The sequence below is a fragment of the Balaenoptera acutorostrata genome, chromosome 2, assembly GCF_949987535.1.
Source record: "Balaenoptera acutorostrata chromosome 2, mBalAcu1.1, whole genome shotgun sequence".
In the NCBI taxonomy this organism is placed as follows: Eukaryota; Metazoa; Chordata; class Mammalia; order Artiodactyla; family Balaenopteridae; genus Balaenoptera; species Balaenoptera acutorostrata.
The window spans coordinates 3,123,736-3,148,963 of NC_080065.1; the positions used below are offsets into that span (position 1 = coordinate 3,123,736).

Below are 25,228 nucleotides of genomic sequence, written 5' to 3' on the forward strand. Positions count from 1 at the left end.
CCTGTTCAACTGTCCGCGCGCCCGACTCCCCAAGGAGGGGAAGGTGGCCGCTCGCTCAGGCCCAGAGGCTCACGAGTTCTGTTTACCCGGCAGAGAGCGTCCCATAAGCCAGGGAGCTCGCTCGGCGGGAAGAGAAGGCCGGTCCTTCCACACCGGCGGAAATCGGTCCGCTCCACCTACACCGGTGGAAATCAGGGCCCGGTTATCTTCACTAGTCTGTCTACACCGTTGCGTGTCAGGTGTGAATCTATCTACACTGGGGGAAATCAAAATCCGATAGCGTTCACCAGCAGAAATCAGGGTCCAGTCTGTCTACACCCACGGAAATCGGGTGCAGCACCACCGTCACTGGTCTGAGAACAAAATGGTAGGTCCCCAGGCTCTGCGAGAACAAGTCACAGAGTTCCGCCCCCGCCCCCGCTCGGGGAGGGAGGAGCTCGCCCCCAGCCTTCCGCCCCTGCGGGGTCTTCCCCCAGGTGAGGGTGCGGCCCGAGGCACCTACAAGGCCGCCCACACCCCGCGGCTGCGACGCCCCCAACCTGCCTCGCCCAGCAGCCTCCGGGGATGAGACCCCCTCCCGCCTTCGCCCCGGCGCCCCCGAGGGAGAAGCGCCCCTCCCCGTCCCCCGCGGCCCCAGGCCCCGCCCCTCCGCCCCACGGGTGAGGCGGGCAGGGGGCGCGGCCGGGAGGGTCCGCCCCTCGCCCGCCGCGCTTCCCACGCCCCGCGCGCTGGCGCTCCGAGCGCTGTCCTCTCCGCGGACGGGACAAAGGCGGCGCCGCCATGGCTCTCAGCGCGGCGCTCGGCCGGGGCGACCGGGGTTCGGGCAACAAGGTAGGGGACGGCCGGCGGCCGTGGGGAGGGCCCTGAGGCCGCGGCTGCGGCAGCGGGAGGGAGCTTTCACTTTTTCCGGTCCCTTAAAAAGAGGGTTAGCAAACTTTTCCCTTAACCTCATGAATATTTATGAGGGAAGTATGCTTTTCAAGACAGATTTGCATCCCTGGCGTGTGAAGGGAGTGCAGGGGAGGGGGCTAGGACAAAAAGACGCTTGTGAAGTTGTCGCCAACAATGAGACTGTTCCTGAGTTATTCATTACCTCGAAACTGGTAGGACAAACCAATGAACTTTGTGCACGAAGACAAAGAACTTTTACTTAAAAAATACCAGGATAGACTTTCATATTGGAAAGGCAGTCGATTTAAATAATGAACATTGCCTAGTAAGCAAGACAGTGATTTCAGGTCTACAGCAGTGTGGTGGAAGCTGTCTTGTATTTCTTCCTGTGACCCGCAAAAAGTGCGTCGGGTTTGTCTTTCCCTTTTTCCTGTGAACTAGATTACAGAGTGTTTTGGTACAGTAATTACACTCTACTCCTGTTACCCAACAGCATTTTCACTTTAAAAGTTTAGCTGGTACTTTCAGGTGTCTAATTAAGACTTAAAACACATAATTAAACAATTAAGTTGAAGGTAGCTGAAACTGTGCATAATTAACAACTGAGCATCAGGTCGACCTCAGCGTCCTGAGAAGAGATTTCAAAGTGGACAGAAGTGAGGCTTGGCTTCCTGACCCTGACCCTCCAACTGCCGGCTCTCTGCATCAGGAGGAACTCCAGAGGCCACCGTTTGCTCCCCGTGGACACCTTCAGACTCCAAGATGTTTCCGTCCCTGGTGGAGCTGCCTCCCTGTACTGGAGGGCTGGGCGTCCCCCACGGAGATGATGCACCCACTTCTGCTTCTGACGAGACACCCCGTTTTGATCTCACAGTTTGGGATCCAGTCTGCAAACAGGAACAGTGGTCTGGGTTGGGATCACAAGTGGACTTGTCCAGGTGGGCCCCAGAGAACAGAGCCCTGACCTTTCCAGTGGACTGGGGGCCTGGGTGCAGGTGACCTGTGGTTTTATCCCGTTAGAGGGGCCCCTGTGTAGATCTAGTCTGAAATCGCCTTTGTGAAATGTGGACCTTTGTGTCTGTAGTTCATGAGCCTGGTCGTGGTCTCACCTGAATACTTTATTACTTGTAAAGCATCCCAAAAATGCTGGGCTAAGGAAATAAAGTCGGCCTGAATTTGCCCCGAGACTCTCTGGGATGTGTGTTCACAGGTTGTATCATCCAGGCAGACACAGGCGACCCCAGACTCCCAGATCACGGCATTTTTTTAATGAGAATCATTCAAGCCCAGTTCCCATGCCTCCCTCCTTCCAAACAGAACTAATGTGTCCTCTCTTTGTGCCTGAACAAAAATCAAGTCACGTAGAGCCATCCAGCCCTAACCGCCATCCTCCAGGACAGGGTACCCATTCTACAAATGGTGGAAAGCCAGGCTTCCGACGTGACCTGTGGCTCCCAGCCAAGAAGCAGCCTGGAAGCGGTGGCTTTCCTCTCCACGCGGCTGTGCCCAGGGGCACTGGTGCCTCTGCTCTGTATTTATCCTCTTGCCCTGTCAGAACAGGGCTTCTGTGCCCTGCTCTCCATGGGAGGTTCCCTCGGGATTGCAGCTTCTTTACCTGCATCCCTCTGCCCCTTACAGGGCCTGGCGCTCAGCGGGTGTGCACAGGCCAGTGCTCACTGGTCCAGCCAAGAAAAATGATCCCAGAGAGACAGTTGGTCTGACCTAAGAGCCCAGCACACTTCTGAAGGGGTCAGGAGGGTGGTGGGACGGAGGGGTGGGCTGCGAGGTGGCAAGTCCTGCCCTGAACCTGTTGATCCTGAGAAGCCTTGGGAATCTGGGATCCTGTGGGCAGAAGACATCCCACAGTTGCCATTTACCCTACGAGGGGGTCAAGGAGGGCAGGTGCCTGGGGAGTGGAGAAGAGGCTCTGGACCTCCACCTGGTGCCCAGAGAACAGGCCTGGGGGTCTCGGATTGGATGTGCGCCCACATCTACCCCCTGTTATCTGTCAGCCTTTGGGCCGGTAGTTCAGCCTCCTGGAGTTTCAGTCTGTTCACTTACAGCATAACCTGTGGCCACCCACCTCTCGGAGCACCAGAGCGTCTAATTTTAAAAGGGATGAGTTGACGCTCCTTGAAAGGAAACCCAGGTCATCACAGAGCTGAATGTACCTGAGCTGAAGGCTGTCTCTGTCCTGATACCTGGGACAACTTTCCAGGTGTCTCAGTTCACACCTGGGCCCGAATTCTCAAAGACAGAGCGCTTTCAGATACTTTTAGACAAGTGTCCAGCCTTACAGAACTTTCCCCAAAAGTGAGAAAATCAGGTTGTGCAAAACTCACTTTGTGGTGAGTTTATTTTATATGACTTTAAAGCTACTTACGTTTCTGAGCCCTAGGATAGGGATTAAATCTAATGCCAACAACAGTTTGGGACAGGAATTAATTTGAAGTTCTGCACTAAAATTGTGCAAGTCTGCCAGGTAATGAGTATGTGCACCTCCCCTGGTGAAGTCTCACCTGCCTGCAGCACCCCAACGTGGGACCCCCAACCCTGGTACGCATCAGCCTCAGAAAGCTCCCATGGGTCATCCTGCCCGCAGCCCCCTCCGCAGCCCCCTGCCCCACAATGATCTGAACTGACATCACCTTATCCTGACTACCCTCAGTAGCCTGTTTCCCGAGGCAGCACCGGCTTTATTTCATTCCCCGTATTTCCCTGGTGCCTGGAATAGTGCACGGCACACAGTAGGTGCTCAGCAAGTATTTGTCACAAGGTGGCAACTGTATCCCCTCCTCTGAAGCTCACTGTCACTGCCCCGCCCAGTCCCAACCTCACAGGGCTACACAGATGCAGGGCTTGCCCTGTGACCTGAGCTAACGCGATTCCTGAGATTTTTTAAGAATAAAATAACGTCCTCAGAGGGAGCAGCCAGGTTACAGCTGATTCTGGGAAACTTTACTTGCCTAAGTGCAACATAGTAAAGCAGGTTCAAGGCAATTACAGAGAACAGCTTGGCAATGCCTGGTGTGGCATAATGAATGAACTTTGCATGTAGTTTTTGAGGTGGAGATGATAGTGCACGGTGCAGAAGAGAAGAAATGCCTGAATTAATTTTCAGTGAATGGGAAAGGTTGACCCTTCCCTTCATTGTCAGGTGGTTTGGAATTAGCTGCGGGCCATCAGGTGGCCTCGCCCGGAGAGTGAAGAGGTTGGAATGAGTTTCTGAGAGCTCTTGGGCTCTGTCTCTGGCTAGAGTGAGACACAGGGCAGTGTGGATGGAAGCAGTGGGCTTGGTGGTTAGGGATGCAGGCGATGTGGGCACAGTGGCTCGGGCTCAGTTCTGGTTCCCCCACTGAGTGGGTGGGCAGGTAAGCCGCTCAACCCCACCGTCTTTAGAATGGGGAAGATGATAGTATTACGATGTCCTTAGAGTAGTGTCTGGCATACAGTAAGTGCTCAGTAAATGTTGGCTATTATTCTGTGACTCTGTGGTAGAGAGGAAGAGAGATTTTCATACAAATAAGAGAGAAAAAGGATTGAGTTATAATTTTTCATTGAATCACCTAAGGAAAAATATTCATTGAAGTTATCTTCAAGGTATGTTGATGCTCAAAGATATCACCAGGGAAGAGGAATTACAACTACAATTATGTGCTATTTTAACAATGTATTCATGAATTTTTTAAAGAAATGCTTTGTGAAAGTGCCCAAATCAATAGGTCATGAGCTCCACTTGAGTTCAAGGGTCCCAGAGCTTTCCCTATGGAGTATTCAAAAAGACTGAAGAAAAGGTAACTGGAACAAGCATTTAGTCAGCCCAGAGTACCACGCTGGGTAAGGAGTGAGCGTTTGGTTCTCAGACTGATTCTTGCCCGTCCGGAGACGGCAACCCAGAGAATCACGGCGATGTGAACCGAGCAGACGAGCCTCGAAGCCCAGTATAAGCTCCCCCGAAAGCACATGTTTAAATAGGAGGAGCATGTGGAAGGGTTGTTGGGGACACAGAGCAACAAAAGCCACAATGAGGAGGAAACTACCATCACAATTTCTGGAAGGTACCGGAACTAATTCTTTTAAAAAAACAGGTAATTGAGGTGAAATTCACATGACACAAATTTAGCCATTTTAAATCAAACAATCTGGTGGCATTTAGTACATTCGCAATGGTGTGCAACCACCACCTCTGTCTAGTTCCAGAACATTCCTACACCCCAAAGCAAAACCCCACACCCATTAGGCAGCTTCTCCCATTCCACCCTCTGCTCAGCCCCTGGAACCACTAATGTGCTCTCTGTCTCTATGGATTTGTCTACTCTGAATATTCCATATAAATGGAATCATAAAATATGTGACTTTTTATTGTGTTAAAATACATACAGCATGAAAGTTACCATTTTAAACACTTTTTAGTTCAGTGGCATTACATACATTCACACTGTTGTGCACCATCACCGCCATCCATTCCCATGACTCCCTGGTCTTGTAAATCTGGAACTCTGCACCTATTGAACTGTATAACTCCTCACTCCGCCCTGCCCCCAGAGCCTGGCAACCGCCATTCTGCTTTCTGTCCTTACGATTGTGACTATGCTAAGTACCACTAAGCGTAAGTGGAATCATACAGTATCTGTCTTCTTATGATTGGTCTACTGCACTGAACATAATGTCCTCAAGTTTCATCCATGTTGTAGCATTATCAGAACTTCATTCCTTTTACGGCTGAATAATATTCCATTGTAGGGGACTTCCCGGGTGGCACAGTGGGTAAGACTCCACACTCCCAATGCAGGGGGCCCAGATTTGATCCCTGCTCGGGGAACTAGATCCCACATGGATGCGGCAACTAAGAGTTCACATGCCGCAATTAAGACCTGGCGCGGCCAAAATAAATAAATAAATAAATATTTTTTAAAAAGTTAAAAAAATTTAATATTCCATTGCATGGATGGACCATAAATTTGGTTTATGCATTTATCTGTTGATGGACATTGGACTGTTTCCATCTTTTAGGTTTGTGAATAATGCTGCTATGATTATGTCTTTACAGGTTTTTGTGTGTACATATATTTTCATTTATTTCATTTATTGGGTATATAACTTCAGGGCCATATGGTAATTCTGTGTTTAACTTTTTTTTTGGCCTTGCCACGTGGCATGTGGGACCTTAGTTCCCCGACCAGGATCAAACCCATGCCCCCTGCAGTGGAAGCTCAGAGTCCTAACCACTGGACCACCAGGGAAGTCCCCAACGATGTTTAACTTTTTGATGAACCACCAGATTTTTTTTTCACAGCAGCCTAATCATTTGACATTTTCCCAGCAATGTATGAGGGTTCCAATTTCTCCACAGCTCCACCAAGACTTTTTATTTTCCAGTTTTATAGTCACCCTAGTGGGTATGAAGTGATATTGTAGTCCTGGTTTGCATTTCCCTAATGACTACTGATGTTGAACTTATTTTCATGTGCTTGTTGACCATCTGTATATCTTCTTTGGAGAAATGTCTATTCACGTTCTTTGCCCATTTTAAATTGAGTTGTTTGTCTTTTTATTGTTGAGTTCTAAGAGTTCTTTATATACTCTGGACACTAGACTCTTAACAGATATATGATTTGCAAATATTTTCTCCCATCTGTTGGCTATCCTTTTACTTTCTTGATAGTATCTTTTGACGCACAAAAGTTTTAAATTTGGATAAAATTTAATTTATATATTTTTTCTTTCGTTGTTCATGCTTGTGCTGTCGTATCTAAGAAAACATACAAGGTCATGCCACATACAAGGTCATGAAGATTTATCCCTATGTTTTCTTCTAAGAATTTTGTAGCTTTAGTGCTTACATTTAGGTCGTTGACTCATTTTTAGTTGATTTTTGTGTGTGTATTTTGTATATGGATATCCACTTTTCCTATCACCATTTTTTTTTAAATTTATTTATGGCTGTGTTGGGTCTTTGTTTCTGTGCGAGGGCTTTCTCCAGTTGTGGCAAGCGGGGGCCACTCTTCATCGCGGTGTGCGGGCCTCTCACTATCGCGGCCTCTCTTGTTGTGGAGCACAGGCTCCAGATGCGCAGGCTCAGTAATTGTGGCTCACGGACCCAGTTGCTCCGCGGCATGTGGGATCTTCCCAGACCAGGGCTCAAACCCGTGTCCCCTGCATTGGCAGGCAGATTCTCAACCACTGCGCCACCAGGGAAGCCCCCGTCACCATTTTTTTTTTTTTTTTTTTTTTTTTTTTTTTTTTTTTTATTTTTATTAATTTATTTATTTTTTTTTTTTATTTTTGGCTGTGCTGGGTCTTCGGTTCGTGCGAGGGCTTTCTCCAGTTGTGGCAAGTGGGGGCCACTCTTCATCGCGGTGCGGGGACCGCTCTTCATCGCGGTGCGCGGGCCTTTCACTATCGCGGCCCCTCCCGTTGCGGGGCACAGGCTCCAGACGCGCAGGCTCAGCAGCTGTGGCTCACGGGCCCAGCCGCTCCGTGGCATGTGGGATCTTCCCAGACCAGGGCTCGAACCCGTGTCTCCTGCATTAGCAGGCAGATTCTCAACCACTGCGCCACCAGGGAAGCCCCGTCACCATTTTTTGAAGAACTTATTTTTTCCCAATTGAATAGTCTTGGAACCCTGGTTGAAAGTCAGTTGGCTGTAGTTTGGGGGGTTTATTTCTGAACCCTCAGTTCTATTCCATTGGTCTATGTGTCTGTCTTTATGCCAAAACCACACTATTTTGATTACTGTAGCTTCGTAGCAGGTTTTGAAATCAGGAAGTGTGAGTCCTCCAAATTTGTCCTTCTTTTTCAAGATTCCTTTGGCTACTCAGGACCCCTTGCAATTCCATATTAATTTGAAGATTTTTTTTTCCATTTCTAGAAAAAAAGCAGTTGAAAGTTTGATAGAAATGGCATTGAATTTGTAGATCACTTTGAATGGTATTGACATCTTAACAATGTTAAGCCTTCCAATCCATGAACCAGGGATGTTTTTCCATTTAATTAGGTTTCTTTAATTTCTCCCAGTAATGTTTTATAGTTTTCAGTGTACAAGTCTTTCATCTCTTGGGTTAAATGTATTCTTCAGTATTTTATTCTTTTTAGATGCTATTATAGAATGGAATTGTTTTCTTAATTTCCTTTTTGGATTCTTCATTGCTGGTGTAGAGAAGCACAACTGATTTTTGCGTGTTGATTTTGTATCTCATACCCTGCAACTTTGCTGAATCCACTTATTAGCTCTAGTAGCTTTGTTTGTAGATTCTTTGTGATTTTCTACGTGTAAGATCATGTCATCTGCAAATAGAGATAGTTTTACTTCTTCATTTCTAAATTAATTTGCCATTAATTTTTTTCTTGCCTAATTGCTCTGGCTAGAACTTCCAGGGCAGTGTTGCATAGCAGTGGAGAAAGTGGGCATCCTTGCCTAGTTCCTGTTGTTAGAGGAAGACCTTTTGGTCTTTCACTGTTGAGTATGAAATTAGCTGTGGGCACTGATAAGTGCCTTTTTATCATGTTGAGGAAGAGCCTTTCTATTCCTAGTTTTCTGGGTGTTTTTATCATGAAAGTGTTAGAGTTTGTCAAATGCTTTTTCAGCATCATTTGAGATGATCATAGGGGTTTTTTCTTCATTCTATTAATGTGGAGTATTATACTGATTGATTGTTGAACCACCCTTGCATTCCGGGGATAAATCCCACTTGGTCATGGTCAATAATCCTTGTAATATGCTGTTAGATTTGGTTTCCTAGTATTTTGTTGAGAATTTGGAACAAATTTTATAACTCTGCTTTAAAATTTCATTATATTGTACAAGAATGCATCTTAAGAATGTACGTTTTGAAATAAGAAGTAACCTCTTTAAGAAACAAGTTTGTGTCAAAGGCCAAAATATAAAATTACTAGGAAATCTGCAGAAGTTTAAGACTTCAAAATGTAGCTACTGGGTAAAAAGCCATTTGGGGAAAGACTGTGAGGAGGTTAATCTGTATAAAATGCTTAAGCAGTGTCTGACACATACCAGAGTTCACACGTTTCCATCATGTTGTCTTTGGGGTACAATCAAGCATCCAAGAGGTGCTTGCGTCCCCTCCTGTGATAATACCCGCCTCAGCACTATAGTTTTCACTTTCTTATGATGCATCCCTTACTAGGCGATCAGCCCATGACATTGATCTTTGTATCCTTCAGGGTGCTTAGCACACAGTAGGTACTCCGTAAATGCACTTTGGTGTTGAGAGTGGAAAATATTTAGTGATCCAGGAGAGTGGTGCCTCTGTGACCAGTGCGTCATGAGAAGGACCACAGGTAAGGAGGGAGGAAAGGGCAGAAACCCAGGGTTGGCGCATTGGGACCGGGCCCTGGGAGGAAGTGTCCCCTGACGCTGCGCTTCCTGTGGGATTTCTGCTCAAACCACAAGGGGAGAGGAAGCAGAGCACCTGGTCCAGGCTGGACCGACAGTTGGAGAGAGGCATCTGGACCCTGCAGTGGGTTTCGGCAGCCCCTTCAATGGTGCTTAGGCAAACGAGGGCCCACCTCTCAAATCCTGAAATGCCAACACTCATAGATGCTTTCATTGGCCAACTTTCATGCTGCCAAAAAGTACAGATTTTATTTCAATACTCCCCTAAGCTTTGTCTTCCGTGTTTTCACATCAGTTAATATTTTGTCCCTCCTGTCACCCCATCTTGATCCATCACACTCTTCCCAGCTAGAGGAAACAGATGCCTTCCAACCACACCCCAAATGGTTCACAACCACCATGAGTTTGGGGGTCTCGGGCAGGCTGCATGGGGTGCTGTCAGTGCCCAACCCCTCCCCTGGTCTCCTGCCCCTCGCCCTACAGGGGCGGCGCTCTTAGTGCTTCCCTGGGCCCTGGATCCTCAGGACGCCTGAGCTGTGTGCAGCCTGTGCACCCACTGGCCTCTGGCCCGCTTACCTCTGTGCACGGGAATTATACTAGGACAGCAGCCTCTTCACTGCTGGCTCAGATCTCCGAGCTGCTCACAGCCTTCGAGCGCTGCCCAGATGGCGTTGTTGCACGTGGCTTTTCCCTTTGGAGTCCTGGAGGGGTGGTTGTTCGGAGCAAATCTGGTAAAGGCCTCCTGAGTCTTGCACCTCCCATTCCGAGTGGCAGCACGACTTCCTCTCTGGACCCTGCTCCGGCTGGTCTAGGACAGACCTGGGTGTCACCGCTCTGTGACGGCCTCAGGGGTCTTCTGTTAACCCCCAACCTCATACACTTACAGCGAGGTGCTGGGTGGAGACTGACACCACTCACTCTTCCTGCCAAAGTGCGTCATCCCTGCCAGGCCCAGCACTGCATGAGTAGTGTTCCCTTGATCTCCGTTCTCCCTTTTCCTTCCCCCTCTTAGTTCACAGAGTGACATATTTCAGGGCCCATTTGTTTTGCCTCTTGAATTCAAACACTGTCAGTAAAATGTAGCAAGTAAGGGGGGAGAATAGCGGTCCCCGCTCTGGGAGGAGAGGGGCTTCTGCACAGCACTGATCAGAGACCCGGGTGCAGGCCCCAACCTCACACACTGTTTCTCCGGTTTCCTTGCACGCAGGGGTGTTATTTTTACACCCCTGCGACTTGCTCGAGTCCACACACCCCTGCGCTACATTCCCACCCTCACTCTGGATTTACTGCCATTATTTGCAGAATTCCCGCCAATCCTTGTGAGGATTCAGTAACCTGGGTCAGGCCTTCTGCTATTGAAACACTGTCCTCTGAGGGCACAGATGTCAAATATTTACTAGTGTCTCATCAAATTCCTGAGCCATTGAACGGATGGGCGGACCCAGCACAGAGTCTTGATAAAGTGAGGTTCAACATACCCTGAATTGGTTTAAAACAGAATTATAACTGGAAACTAAAAAAAAAAAAAAAACACTCCTCACTCATCTCCATCCTCACCTCTACCCTTGCTCACCTCCAGCCTCACCTCCACCCTCACTCACCTCCACACTCACTCCCTCCTTTTGTTCGGTGTGGTATACCCATTTATAGTACCAATCAAATTGAAAATTCAGCATTAAACTTTGGTACTTGAGCTGAGAGCTATCCCCTTATGGGCTCAAGGAAACCCACATGTTATAAGCAGACTAGCCATATCATTTATTGTCCAAATTCGAACACTTTGAGGAGAAAGAGAGAGCTATTGCCTTGACCACAGGTGAAAACCCAAACTGTGTGGGAAACCCTGCCCTGGTTGCTGGTCTGTGACTTGGGGTATCCCCACCTCCTGGGGTCGTTCTTCTCCGTGGGTGAGGAACGCTCATGCACAGGTGTTTGCCCACCTCCCTCCTGGACCAGGTGTGTGACTCCCAGTGTGAGCGCCCGAGAGCCAGGCTGTGCAGACATGCTGCCTACACGGCCCCCAGCAGAGCCCCCAGCAGAGCCCCAGCAGAGCCCCCCGCAGAGCCCCCAGCCTGCACTCGTCCGGCTCTGCCCGTCCGGCTGCTCGCGCTCTGAGCCCGGCCGCCGCTGGGTGCTTCTAGTTTGCACCAGCACCCCCCCCCCATACTGTGTTTGCCCCCAGGGCTCCCCCTGTTGTGTAATTCCAGGAGTTGTAAGTGCCTGCCAGGCCCTTTCAGAGTGTGGTTTGGGGCTCCAGGGTTAGTTTCATCTTCAGAGTCGACATCCCTCCCAGTTTTGTTTGGCGAGTCCTTCTCTGTCCCTCTAGGGTCCCTTTCTCAGGAAACCCAGGGCCCATTCACATGGCAGGAGCCACCCATGCCCTGCCTGTCTGTGCCTGGGACCATGATGCTTTGTGGTCGCTTTCTTGGGGCAGTTCGGCGGCGGGGAGGGTGCATGAAAAGCACCGTTTAGCATTGCAAGTACACACAGTACAGGTTTCTTATTAGAATATCTGTTTTGTTCTTCTAATCATGCATATAGAGTTCGCATTTCCCCTCAAATACCTTAAATTTTGCTTAGACATGCTGCCACCTGCCTCTGCCTTCCTGCACTCCAGTATGGCCTCGTGAGGTGTCCCTGTAGCGCTTTCCCTGCGAGAACGTCTGCAGGCTTGAAACTTTCACCCCACCTTCCTTCTGGAAAAAACAAAGGTGCTCCGGCCCAGGCCCAGCCCCGATTCCCAAACAATCTCAGCCCACTGTCAGCAGTCTTCATCTGTCCCACCAAAACGAAAGATTAAGGCGAAATCATGAGGTCCTTTAAGAAAGCACAGGAACCATGTGTAAAAGCCCAGACGTTATGAGCTTCTTACCTTAACGGTTAATATCAAATTAGGACCTGGTAGCAGCTACCTTCAGGGCGCCATCCGGCAAGGAGCACTGCCAGCCTGAGGGGCACTCTCCCAGGGTTCCTGCACCCTTGTTTGAAGAACCCCAGTCAGACTGGTTCCCGACTTTCCTCGCGGCTGCTGTGTCACAGCTGTGGTCGGGGGTCCCCACTCAGAGGATGCTTTGGAAAGATGTTAGGTAACATTTTAAACCTAGTAGTGCAAACATACAATATCACACTCCCACTTAACCGTCTCTGTACTTGCTGCTTCTTTATTTATGTAGGAATGTAATCCAAAAGTGTAAAAAGAAAAGCAAGCAAAGAAAAAAAACAACATGTAATTGGTGATTTAGGTGAAATCGGCTGTCAGATCTACAATTTAGAGAAATTAATTTCAGTCGTCCATTGAGTGTCGTCTAGAATTAGTTTTTTCTCTGTTGGAAACATGCGAAAGGCGTAGGGAGGCCAGGTGTGCTGGCTGAAGACAGGATGCCAGGCAGACGCCCGCAAAGCAGCTGGACTCAGACAAAAGGGAACTTGCTTTTGAAGGTGTTTTGTTTTGGCTCAGTTTAACAGTGACGTGAACAAAAAAGGACAACAAAACCTTGGAGGGATGAAAATGAGTTTTTATCTTTATACGTGAGAAGCCACACGTGTGATTGAGCTGACAAATTTCAAGAGCACTTTTCTTTCCTGACAAAGGGTTTTCCAGATAAATTAAGCAGGAAAGAATGGCTCCTATCAATTTTTCTCCGAAAGAACTGTAAATATGGCTGCAGAGGCAAATGGTGTCCATTGGCCGAGCAGCCCAAACGCGTCTGCAGGCCTTGAAGCTCACGCACACTCTGCTGGGACTGGGTCTCCACAGAGGACCCAGGGTAGAAAAGTTAGGTTTGCTGTAATGAAGACTACGGGAGATTTCTCTAAGTTGACGTGATCTTTTCTGGTTTAGAACGAACAAAACTCTTGCTTCCAGCTGAAATTGTACTTCATCACGAGGACACCAATCTGGACTGATGGTGGTTAATGGCAGTTTTGCGCACTTTTTATCGAACACCTTCAAAGAACTAAATGAACTAAAGAACTAAATTCAGCCAAAATGCCTTAAAAGCCAACATTTCATTGTCAGTTTGCATTTTGTATTAAAAAATAAAAAGCTTTGCAGTCCTTTCAAGATGAAATACATTGTTACCTTGTGGAATCATTGGTGAATTAGATTCATAGTAACCTTTGCATTGTACAAATGGAGAAACCAGAAGTGCAGAAATCTCGGGGACTTTGTGCTGCGCCACAGCTGATACAGAACCAGGGTTGACACTTACACGCCCTCGCCTCAGCCAGGGGACGCCGCCCACCACCTGGCCAGCCTCCTCTTCCTTGGCCCGTCCACACCAGGCCCCTCTGGCCCTTCCTTCCTTTGCTTCCCTGGTGGGTCCGTTTCCGCTCTGTGCTGAGGGCAGGACCTTGTCTGTTGGACTGACCACTGTGGGGTCAGCAGGTGAACGGTAAGCAGGGGGTCACTCCCTGGTCACTGCTGGTGCAGTGGGCTCCTGAGCCCAGGGCAGGCTTTGGTCTGGGACTTTGTGTTTGCAGCTGCTTCTGTCCTGGGTAAAGACCAAATGAACATGTGATGGGGCTTCCCATGTGCATCCATCACTGTCTAACGGATGCCGCGTGAAAGACCCCTCCCAAGACTTTCACAGCTCCTGAGTTTGGGAGCTTCTCGATGGCTTATGAGGCTGTCAGATGCAGAAAAGGATAACTGAGGACTTTAATTGACTCCTTTGAGACATTTTCCATGCACTTGACCATGAGTAGAGATCAAGAAGCCCCCAGAGACAGAGGCAGTGGGTGGCCATCCCCTCAGTCTCAGGCTCAGACCAACGACTGCCCAGCCTCAGAGCACACAGAGCAAAGCTATTCCGGAGCGAAATAATGAAGGATCACGTGTCACTGTCAGTGAGGTGGAACTGGAGTGCTGGATCCGAGAATGGTGGTGTTCACATAGCCCTCACCCCTCCGTGTCTTCACCCAGAAAGCAGCCGTTGAGCCCATGCTGCAGTGTAGTCGCTGGGGTCCATGCCACTCGGATGAGGAAGCGGAGTGGGGCTGCCCAGTCCTCCGTCCTCACGCCCCCGGCCGGCGGCCTTGCAGGAGTCCCCTCCCTGAGAGTGGGGTCAGCACACCTTCTGTGAAGGGCCAGACAGGAGGGAGTCTAGGCTTTGAGGGGCCATTCGGTCTGGGTCACAGAACGAGGGGGGCTGCGTTCCAGTAAGCTCTCCGGAGAACACCCAGGGGAAGAGTCGGAGGGTGTCTGGTAGAGGGCAACTCGCCGGAAGATGAAGCAAGCAAATCTCTGAAGCTGCGGCAACACGGGCGTGAGAGGACGGCTGCTGACAGAATCGTGTACTAAGCCCAGCCTCGTGGGCCGGGGCCGTGCAGCCTGCAGCAGAAGTTAGAGGCGCAAACGGGGCTGTGAGCTGCGAGGGGCCGTCTCGTCACACTGTTGGGGTTGCGGCATCTCGGGACACGGGTCGGCGGCCGCAGGAGGGGCACGGCTCCTATGGGGGGGCGTCCGACGGGGCAACGGCCCCACCCCGCTCTGGCCGCTTGGACCTGCGCCTCTGAAGGAAGGTGCTCTGACGTTCTTTCTGACTCTGAAGCTCTGTCTGGAGAGGATTGATTTTAGGAATGCTTGAGAAGTTCTGTTTATTTGATTTTGTTGCATAACCTAAGGTTGGTTCTATGTGTGATTTGTTTAATGCCAAGTCCTGGGTAGGAAAGCAGGCACCTTACAACATGAGTAAGATGGGAAAATGAGGTTGTACTTGAACGGAAAAGGGAATCATGTTGAAAAAAGTACTGTGGCTTTGCAGCTGGGAATGTTCCAGCCCCGAAGGCCAAAGGGCGTGTTTCATTCCGGAGTTCCCCCACTTGTTCTCAGGAAGAGAGCCTCTGGCCAACTGGGTCGGACACGCACCTGGCACCTGCCATAGCCAGGGCCTCTCCTGAGGCCCCAGCCCTCCATCCTTGCCGCTACGCTGTGTAGCAGCCGAGGGAACAGAGGCACGGCATGAGACTGAGTGAGGTGCATGGGTCGGGCCTCCTTCCCACGTCTCAGCGCACCTGACCCAAGCCAGGGACCCACCGGGGTGGAGAGGGTCCAGAGCCCCTCCTGCAGAGCAGCCCCCACCCGCTGGCTCCGTCTCAGCAAGTTCCTAACCGCTCCTCACCGGTCTGGGCGTTGGGATAAGCGAGAAAAACGTAAATCAGGTTTAAAAGGAAATTGGTGGAGTGCAAGCCGCCTGGGAAATCCTTGCTCCAGGTGGACTCCGGCATCTGAGGAAGGGGGAGGGAAAAGGAAGTGCAGCCTCGGTCCACTCGATCCAGGAGAGGCGGCCGTCCCGACGCGCTGTAGGGGGGACGGTCCCTGGGCTGCGTGTTCAGCGCTGATGGATTTTCGTTGTCAACGATCCCCAGCGCCCCATAATCCCCTGTAACCCTAACCTCACTTTAGAATTCCGCAGTCAGGTGATGGCGTGTTGCACCTTTAGTAAGTCATCTGTAAATGCAGAGAAGACATTTTCAGGGTTTATTTGGAATTATTATTTTCTGGCTTCACCTCCAGGGCCTGTTACAGAAGGTACAGCCCTGAAGCTTGAACCCTGAAGTAGTTCCTTTGTTTAGGCATCCTCCTAATTTGGCCCTGGAAACTGAAAAGTGTTGGTACCATGAAAAAGCACAGTCTGTGGATGAAAAAACTCAGAGCTGAGATGTTTCCAGAACACACGATCAGCCCCCGGAAATACAGCCGGAACCACCTCGCCAACAGCGGGGGCCGGAGCCCCAGGCTCTGCTCCCGGCCCCGCCTCTCGGGGCTCGGTCACCCAGGAAGCTCCCGCTCAGGACTCTGGAGACAGCTGTGTCCCTGCAGGTGCACTGCAGAACACCTGTCCAGGGGGCCCCTCGGTGGAGATGTGTGCCCTGCCCGCCCTCGTGGGAGGTGTCCCCCGGATGCTGTAGTCACCAGTGACCCTGAGTCCCAGGGGTCGTCACATCAACTTTATCTGTGATCAGGTAAATCATGGAATGGCCCCTCTCTGGTGCTGCGCGGCTCGTGGAAGGTTCGAGGTGGGGCACGAGCCTGCCTGCAAAGCTTCTGCCAGAACTGGCATCCACGCGGCCAGCACATTTCCTTGTCACATGGCCACACCTGACGTGGGAGGGCAGGGCGCACCGTCCTCCCCAGGGAAGCAGGGGTCCCTGAACGACAGCCCCACAGAGGGTTTGCCCTGTTTTCTGCCAGCTCAGCGCCTTAGTGGAACGCATTTCCTCTGTCCAGCATCCTGGAGACTGACTGCCCCCCAGAGGGATCTTTCCATGTAAATTAAGCTCTTCTAGAGTCCGAGCTTCTTTGTCGTAAATATTTGGTCCGACATTCCTCTGCCTTTCTCTTCTAAAGATGCTGCGGCTGTAACTCAGCTCCATCAACAGGCAGCGTGGGCCGCACGGTGCACTGGCTGAAAGCAGACCCTGGTTTTGGAGACACGGGACGAGCAGACAGTTAAGTGCTAAGTGAGCAGTCTGAGCTCCCCTGGATTAGGGAGACTGAGAAGCATTTGTGGAGGGTGTGAGGTGAGCTACAGTGGCCCAAGGGTCAGGGCCCAAGGAGCACTGGCCGGGAGAGAAGACTCACCCCACAGGTGGCAGATGCTGCCGCCTCGGCCCAGGAAAGGTCCAAAGGTGGTGGCTGGATGGAGAGGTCCAGCTTCTGCTTCCCCGGCCAAGGACAGGCAGGTCACACCAATGTTGATCTTGTAAACCTTCCTTCCGCCAGGCCCTCCGCTTAGAGGCAGCTGCAGCAAGGCCTTCCTAAACCGCAAGTCATTAATATCAGAAAAGACAGGGAGGGCTGGAGAGCCAACCGCAGCTCAGAGAAGAGGCTCTCTTAGAGGCTCTGTTCACTGCTATGAAATTTAAGGACCCTTGTTTGAATATGAAAGAGCTAGGAATAGCATAAGGTGGTAACTTCCTTAATTATTTTCAGTGACCTGAAGAAACACAGGCTGCTCTGTGGAGACACTGGGGCAGGTCCACATCCAGCCCCCTCTTTTCTTCAGATGAAGGTCCTGGTCTTTAGACTGAAATTTTCCTTTTGGGATTTTAAAAACATTTTAGGCCTAAATACAAAGAGTTGTTTATTTTAATACTAGCATATTTATTTATTTTAATACCTTTTGTTGTTAGTTTGATAGAAAAATCTGTAAGCAGTATTTAATATTTAATGTAATGAATATTTAGCACTGCATTTTTAAAAGTTTCAAATTAGAGAGTATTTTCTCACGACTCTTCTCTGCCAGCTCCACACGCTGCTGAAATCCACTCTAATGGCTCCTCCTGCAGGACGGCCAGAGCAGATCTTGATGGAAAACAAGACTGCAGAAGTGAGACACGGAGTCCAGGGAGGTGCATGGCAGGAGCGGGGCGAGGGTGGGTGTGCATGTGTGTGTGCATGTGTGTGCATTGTGCGTGAGGAGGAGATAAAGGTGCAGGGCACAGTTCTCATGGGTGCATGCATGTGTGTGTGTATGCATGTGTGCACGTGGGAGTGTATGCGTGTGTGCATGTGGGCGTGTGTGCATGTGTGTGGGTGTGTGTGCACGTGTGTGCATGTGTGTGTGCACGTGGGAGTGTATGCGTGTGTGCATATAGGCGTGTATGCATGTGTGTGGGTGTGTGTGCATGTGTGTGTGCCTGTGGGAAGACCGAGGTACGGGGCGCAGTCCTGTCCACTTGGCTTCCTCTGAGATTTGCTCATTGAGGACTGTGGGCAGCCTGCTGGAATATGCACTTTCTGGGGCCTGCCCACTGGGACGTGCTGACACAGACCTGCCTCTGTCAGGCTGTAGGAATTAAACACACGGGCTCATTATCAATCTCAGCAGCTGTAAAGTCAGCTCCAGCCCCGGCCTCTCTCACTGCTGGAGGAGGGCGTGTGCCCACGAGGACGGCCCCTGGTGTCCACGGGACACTTCCTCCTGGGAACCTAGCCCACGCAGACACCCTCCTTGGCCCACTGGACTCTGCTGACCTCCCCTCAGCTGCCCATCTCCCATCCCAGGCACTCAGGCCCTGGCCGCATCCTGTCCTCCTGTTGTGGGTTCCTGGATAGCACCTGGCTATCGCAGGAAGAGAGAAGGAATCCCTGGAATACTCCTTGCCCACAGCTGCCCCCTGCTTCCGTGGCAAGGCCAGCCTGGACCCCGGGCTTGCCTGTCTGCTTGCCCTGTGCTCCCGCCTGCACGTCCTGCCCCCGGATCTGGCCTCAGTCCCTGGGGTCAGGTTTTGGGGATCCCCTCCCCCGCAGACTGTGAGTTAGTGAAGGGCAGGGTTGCCCTGGGAAGGGCTTGCTGGCTGTGTTGGTGTGGACAGAGGGAAGGAGCTGGGCCAGCCGTGGGCATCCTGAGGACATAGCCTGGTATGGGGAGGGGGCCTCTGGCCAGGTCACAGTGGTGTCTGTCACCAGCGTGAGACGTCACCACGAGGCCCAGTGGCTCAGCCAGGCCACCCCCAGGTCCTGAGGATTCTGGGTGGGACTGTAGAGTCAGACCTGGGCCCCAGGTGGGCCAGTGTCCCTGGGCTCCAGGGAGGACAGGCATTGGAGTGAGAGGAGGAAGGCCGTGCTCCTCCTGCACGGTCACCGCTCTGGGCTCAGTGGCAACCGAGAGGTTTAACAGGTGGCTGTCGGATGGGCTGTGGAACTCAGAGAGAAAGGGTCTCAGCAGTCGAGGGCTCCCTGGAGCCGCCCCCCCAGCTGCCGGCATCCGGAGTCTCCCGGAGGCTTCCTGTGCCAATTGCGTCAGAACGCGGGTCAGGAGAGCTGGACACGTGCCGGGGGCGGCTGCTCACCACGGCCCGGGGTCTCTAAAGCGAGGCCAGCGGGATGCGGGCACACGATGCTTTCGGTGACCTCCGAACTCTCCCAGGAGCCTAGAGCGCGGACCTCAAGAGGCCCAGGCACTTTCCCTTCCCAGCGCTTCCCTCCCTGTGCAGCTTTGGGCCTAGAAGCACCTTCAGCCTGCACAGCCGGGAGGGCCAGGAAGCCCTAACACGCAGCAGCTGGCCAGTGGAGAGCAGGGCCGGGTGTAGACCGGCCAGGTGTGGGCAGGCTGGATGCAGACAGCTCTGGTATAGACAGGCTAGCACACCAGCCCAGCCAAGGGGACCAGGCTTCCTAGACAGGTTTCCTTTGACTCAAAGGTGGTTTCTGGGTCTCTGCACACAGGAAATCAGAGATGGCCATCGGGGCCCTGGACAGGACACCGGGGGCCGCCACTGGGCCCTTGTAGGAAGGAGACCTCTGTTAAGAGTACCTGAGTGGCTGTAACCAGGTCGGCTGCCCAGAGCAGCCCTCCTGGGAGTGTGGGTTTTGTGCCAGCCTCCTCATTCACGCCGATGGGGCTGAGAAAGTGGCCATTGATGGAAAGTGGGCCACAGGGAGGCCCACTGCTCGGACGGACTGCCGGAAGGGTTCCAGTGTCCCGTGATGGGTACCTGCTGCCGCCCTTACAGCCTGATTTTTATTTCTAAAATCTGGCCAGAGGCAAAGGCCACAGTGGTGAATTTCTGGGGCGGAGGTGCCTGGCTGACAGGCAGCCCAGCTCAGGTGGTCCCGTCCTAGGCTGTGCGCCATCTGGGGTGTGGCTGGGGGCTGGTCATGGGGATGCCGGAGGAGCCGACTCCCAGGCCAGACGGGGGCCCTTTGCGACCGCCGCCCTCCCCCCCCCCCCAGGGACGGTGCCTCTGGGACCGTGCCCCAGCCCACTTGTGTTTGCTCTCTGCACCCTGACGTCAGCCCACTGTGGATTTTCAGAGCAAGGTGACATGACTGTGTCCTGGAGAAGCCCCCCAGCCTGGCTGAGGCGGGTGCACAGGACTGGCTGCCCGGTCTTCCCCTAACCCCATCTGAGACCCCGTCCTGTGTCCTAGACGCGCCCTGCTGTCCCTGGGCGTGACGACCCAGATGTCAAGGGGTCACCCACGAGACTGGGCATCTGGGCTCCCTGGTCGTCGCGGTGGCCACAGGGCAGGCGTCCCCAAGGTGGCTGTGCCGACGCCTCTGACTTTCTCGCGCTCTCCGTCCCCATCGCGACGTGAGGGGCTGCACTGGGTCAGAGGCCAGCCCACGTCTGTGCGGGGTAGTGGGGGAGGGTCTCGGAACCTGGTCTGTGCGCCGCCTGCTGGGGACCCTCTCTATCCAGCACTCTGTAGTCTTGGGTGCCTTCCCTGGGTGGCCCCTGCAGACCCTCTCCTGACGTGTGGGCTGCCTTGCCATGGCTGCAGACGGCCTGCGTCTCCGTCCTGGGTTCACAGCCTCACTCATCCCCAGGGATGCTGCACCTGAATTAAAATGTGGGCGCTGCACAGCGGGCCAGCCTCGGCTGCATCTCTCCAGCCAGCCGGCCCCTGGACGGGCACCCTGCTGGTCCCTCGCCCCGTTCAGCTGGCATCCTTCAGTCAGCACAAGCCTCCAAGTGAGAAGAAACTCCGTGTGCTGTGACATTTGGCTGTTGCTTGCCCCCGGGAGGGAGAAGCAGGTTGTTTCCAGCGGGCATCTTTCCCGAGTCTCTGCGACCGGCACCCACTAGGCCCCAGCCTCTGTCTCCTCATCTCCAGCACACGCGAGGTTAGAGGGTCACGGGGCGGGCCTGTGCACCGAGACTGGGTCCTCTCCTGCAGGCGCAGGGCAGGAGGAACTTGCTGCCACGAAGTCACTCTCATGTCACCCAAATTTTACTAAACTTAGCGGGGAAAGCAAATCCTTTGTCAAGAGTGAAGCTTTAAAATGTTTTTCCAGATGTAAATTTTCTGTTGTTAAAAGGCAAAAGCAGTTCTGCTGTCAGCCAAATAACACAGGATTCTCAGTGCAGCGGAATGGTAACCAAATGCCTTCACACCAGTGCTGTCTCAGCCATCCCACTAATGTGTGTTCACACTTGTCACAGTCTAAGCCGCGGTTAGATTTATGATCAAGTAAACAGGCGCAGTCCTATGTTCTGAAGCCAGCCATGTCCGTATGTGCATTTGCTTCAAACGGGAATACTGAGTTGTTTCAGAAGTCAGTCCTTTCCTGTCTACTTGGGATGTTTTGATGGTTTGCCAGGTTTTGGTGAATGGGTGAGTTATACCATGTGGAGAGCGGGCCCAGGTGGAAACAGTTAGAAATGCTCAATGGACATTCTCCCTCCCTGTGTCCACTCCCTCCTCTGCCTCTGCACCCAGAGGTCTAGGAACGATTTTAAGAATTTGCCCACTTGGCTCCCTACTTATGTAGGTGTACACACACACACATAAACATACACACACACACACCCCACAAAGACACACACATAGACACCCACATGCACAGACACACACACACAGACACCCCACAAAGACACACACGTAGACACCCACATGCACAGACACACACACAGACACCCCACACGCTCACACACAGACACACACACACACGCACAGCCCAGCAAACATCAGGGAAGATGATGCTAAACAGACAAATGTACCAGATGATGGAACTTCACCCTTTAAGATACTAAACAGTGTTCTCTTTTTAAGCATTTCTTATGGAAATCTTTCTGAAACGTACTGTATACTTTCCTGTTTTCTTAAGCAGAATTGAGTATATTCAAGGTAATTTGGTTTTGCTATGATGTAATGGTTTCTGCCTCTCTGCTCTCAGGCTCCTGTATGTCCGCTGCCCCCTCCTATAATTTGTGTGCAAGTAGGAACATTTGCCTATACCGAGCACGCCAGCCTGGGGCACGCTTCAGGCTGCGGGGTGGTTCGTGTCTGTTCTGGGGTGCAGGCCCTAGACGTCCGCCTCCGGTCAGGTAACCTGGCTGGTCCATCAGAACCCTCTCCCCAAGGACAGGAGTGAGCCCCGTCATCAGGGTGGTGGGGGGCTCCCACGGCAGCTCCCCGAGAGCGGCGACAGCCGGACAGGGCTGTGCAGGCAGCGCCCTCGGGCACGTGAGCGCAGAGAGGCTAGAGGAGTCGCTCCCTCGGCTTTCCCGAGGCTTCCTCACCTCACCTAACCTGGGAAGTGGCCTCTCGGGCGGCAGGCAGCTCCCTTGGGCAGCTCTTGCCAGGACCAGCCTCCGAGTGGGGGACCCCACAGGGTATGGGGGCTGGTGGAGGGGCGTCCGCCAGGCTGAGTGCGGGGCCAGACCCGGTCACCACGGGAACCGAAGGGCAGAGAAGGGGCCGGGGAGGCCATTGCTGCCCGTGGGTGACCAGGGCTGTGGGGTCTCCAGGAGCGGCCCCTTCCCCCCGACACTGGGCAGCTTTCAGAAGGTGAGCTGGCGAGGTGGGAGCCGATATCCTGCTGACCACAGCTGACCAAGGAATCGGGGCCTGCCCCGTGGGTCTGGGGGAGGAACGGGCCTGGATTTGGGCATCTGAGCGGCAGGTGGACGTCTCTCCCAGGGAGGGCCTGAAGTTTGCACTTCAATTCAAAGTAGGTCTTTAGAGACTGTGCTCCAGGGCCGCACCCCACCTCCTTCCAGCTGATTTGTATCTCTAGTAACTTCCGAGGAGGCTGAGTCCTGCCCCCGCTCCAGACCAGCTCCGTTCAGTCCCTGGACTGATGTTTGTTTGTGACTCAGGTGTGATTTGAGTTCTTGGAAGCCAGAGCACATGGCACTTTGCGGAAGAATCGGTATGTAGAGAATTCCTGTTGGCAAGGGAGTGGCCCTGTCTGCCGGGGGAGCAGGAGGTGGCAGGAAGGCCGGTGCGGGCCTGGGAGACTCAGCAGGCTGACGGGGAGGTGGGGGGGTTCCAGCCTCTGAGCTGACCTGCAGCACATGGCCCTCGGCCCTCGGCTCTCGGGCAGGACAGATGGCTTCTCTTCAGCTCCTCATTTACTGCAGACTTAGAGGATTCACTGCTTTACTTTTAATTGCCTTGGGAAAGTATCTATGATTAGCCATTCAGAGGAGTCTCAGACAGTAATCATTGTTCCTTTAAAAATCTATTATGCAATTTTAACCTCTTTGGCTTTTAACTGTTATTTGTGGCCTTGCATTTCCTCTCCAAACAAATAAACCTTATGGCATTTCCTCAGGAAATGTTACATCTAAAAATAGAATTAAGTATTTTTTAAACTAAAAGCTTTCCGTCTTTATATAAAAGCATGTTGCACCAAAATTTAAAGGGGAAATCAGATACCAATGATGGCTGTTTTTGGAATGACTGAATGAGCACAGTTCTGGGATTTTGATGCAGGATGCCCTAATGGTTTCTATTTAAATTTTAAAAAATCATCAGTACAAGTAAAATGTATTTCCTAGGATGAACTTCCTTTCTGAGTATAAAATGGCATATGGACCAGCTCTGTCCTCCCCGCAAGGGCCCCGCATTCCCTGTGCAGAGCCAGGAGTGCTGGGGAAGGGGGACCAGGGAAGGGGGAAGCCCCTGGGAAATTCTCCATGCTCCACGGAAGATCCTAAAAAGCAGCATTTAAGGTGCATGTTTCAGAATTTGATGGGATGGAACTTATGTCAGACCAAACTTGGCGGTGCCTCCTGTGGTAACAATGACAGCCGTCACTCACAGGCATTAGATAGGGCTCCCCTCGTGGGCACAGGTGTCAGGTGTACCTGTTACAGACATGGGCACTTCCTCAGATGCTTCCGCTCTGTGACAACGTGGGGACCAACAGATCCTCCCCAACAGGAACTCTTCTCTGTGCTGGGGATTCGCCCGTACCTCCTGTGTTTCACAAAGATAACTCACATCCCCGGATATATGCCGGGTGCCTTCACAGTGGACACCTCAGTGCTAGCCTGTGAAGGTGGCCAGTGCACCTGTCTTGTTAGATGTATTAAATTTCCCAAACCTCTCTTCCACTTCAGGATCTGGAATCCCTCGACGCCTGCGTACAGAGCACACTCTCTGCCCTCTACCCGCCTTTTGAGGCCACGGCAGCCACCGTGCTCTGGCAGCTGTTCAGCGTGGCCGAGAAGCTCTACGGTGGCGATGGGCTGCGCTGCCTCATGGACTTCCTCATCCCAGCCAAGAGGGCCCTGCAGCACCTGCAGCGGGAGGCCTGTGTGAGTACCTCCCCGGGGATGGAGCCCGTGGGAGGCCCGCCCGTTCACTTTTGACTAGGGAGAAGAGACAGGCAGTGTTTTAATCTGGTAGCTGGAAAATATCTAATCTGAGCCATAGGGATTTTAGATCCAGGGGAATATGCTGGTGAAGGAAGCAAAGGAGGATATGCTTCCGTGCATTTCAGACTAATCCAGGGGTTAAGCGGACATCATTCAAGTGAGCATTTGTTGTTTTCTTTCTGAAAGAAAGCAGGGTATTATTTAAAAATAAAAATAAATTGTAGTCTCAGCCATTTTTTTTGTAGCGTTTAAACACATAACTGGGGAAACCGTCCCATTTTCCTCTATTCCATTGGGTCCTTTGGGCACTGGCTCAGCTTATTCCCTTTGGCTTCTGGCTCCACCTTTTCCTGGTTCCAAATAATTGGTGAAATAAGGCATATGCCCCAGAAACAGGGCTTCTCAACCTGCCAGTGAGCATGGAGCCCACTGTCTGCAGACTTCTCTCTGGTGCCCCAGGGAACTCTCACTCCAGTCTATGTACGAAGGGACTAAGTCCCCCTCCTGAGTAGTCATCTCAGAACGTACGGGAGCAGTTCCAGTATATACAGACAGACCCTGCTGAATGAATCTCTTATGTGTTTAGTTTATTGGGAGGATATTTTTATTGTAGGTTATTTCTGCGGCAGTGTTAAAACTAATGAAAGCCACGTTGCAGGTATGTTGCAGTGAAATGCAGAGATTCATGGCTAGATCTTAAAAAGTAAGATCTTTATTAATCATCACCTTTTACTACTCCAGTCATATTGAATTAGGGCTTTTTGAAAAACTACCACTGGGCTACTTCGATTTATTAAACTCTTTGAATGTCTTTTAACTGAGTGTGGTAGACAAATGACCATGGATATCCTAGATTTAATTCTTTGTTTGCAGTAGTCTGCCTAGAGGATACTTCCTTCATGATTATGTACCTTTGCACATCTAA

The 25,228-nt window shown here is 51.8% G+C and overlaps 1 protein-coding gene across 1 annotated transcript in view; it reads left to right on the top strand.

Moving 5' to 3' along the window:
• The first annotated feature begins 770 nt into the window (after positions 1–770).
• Positions 771–25,228, top strand: part of PLEKHG4B (pleckstrin homology and RhoGEF domain containing G4B) — a 62,809-nt gene continuing 38,351 nt past the window's right edge. Inside the window, 2 exon segments of the mRNA XM_057539720.1 lie at positions 771–831; positions 24,046–24,243. Of these exon segments, the coding sequence (XP_057395703.1) occupies positions 781–831; positions 24,046–24,243 (249 nt within the window). The 5' untranslated portion in view covers positions 771–780.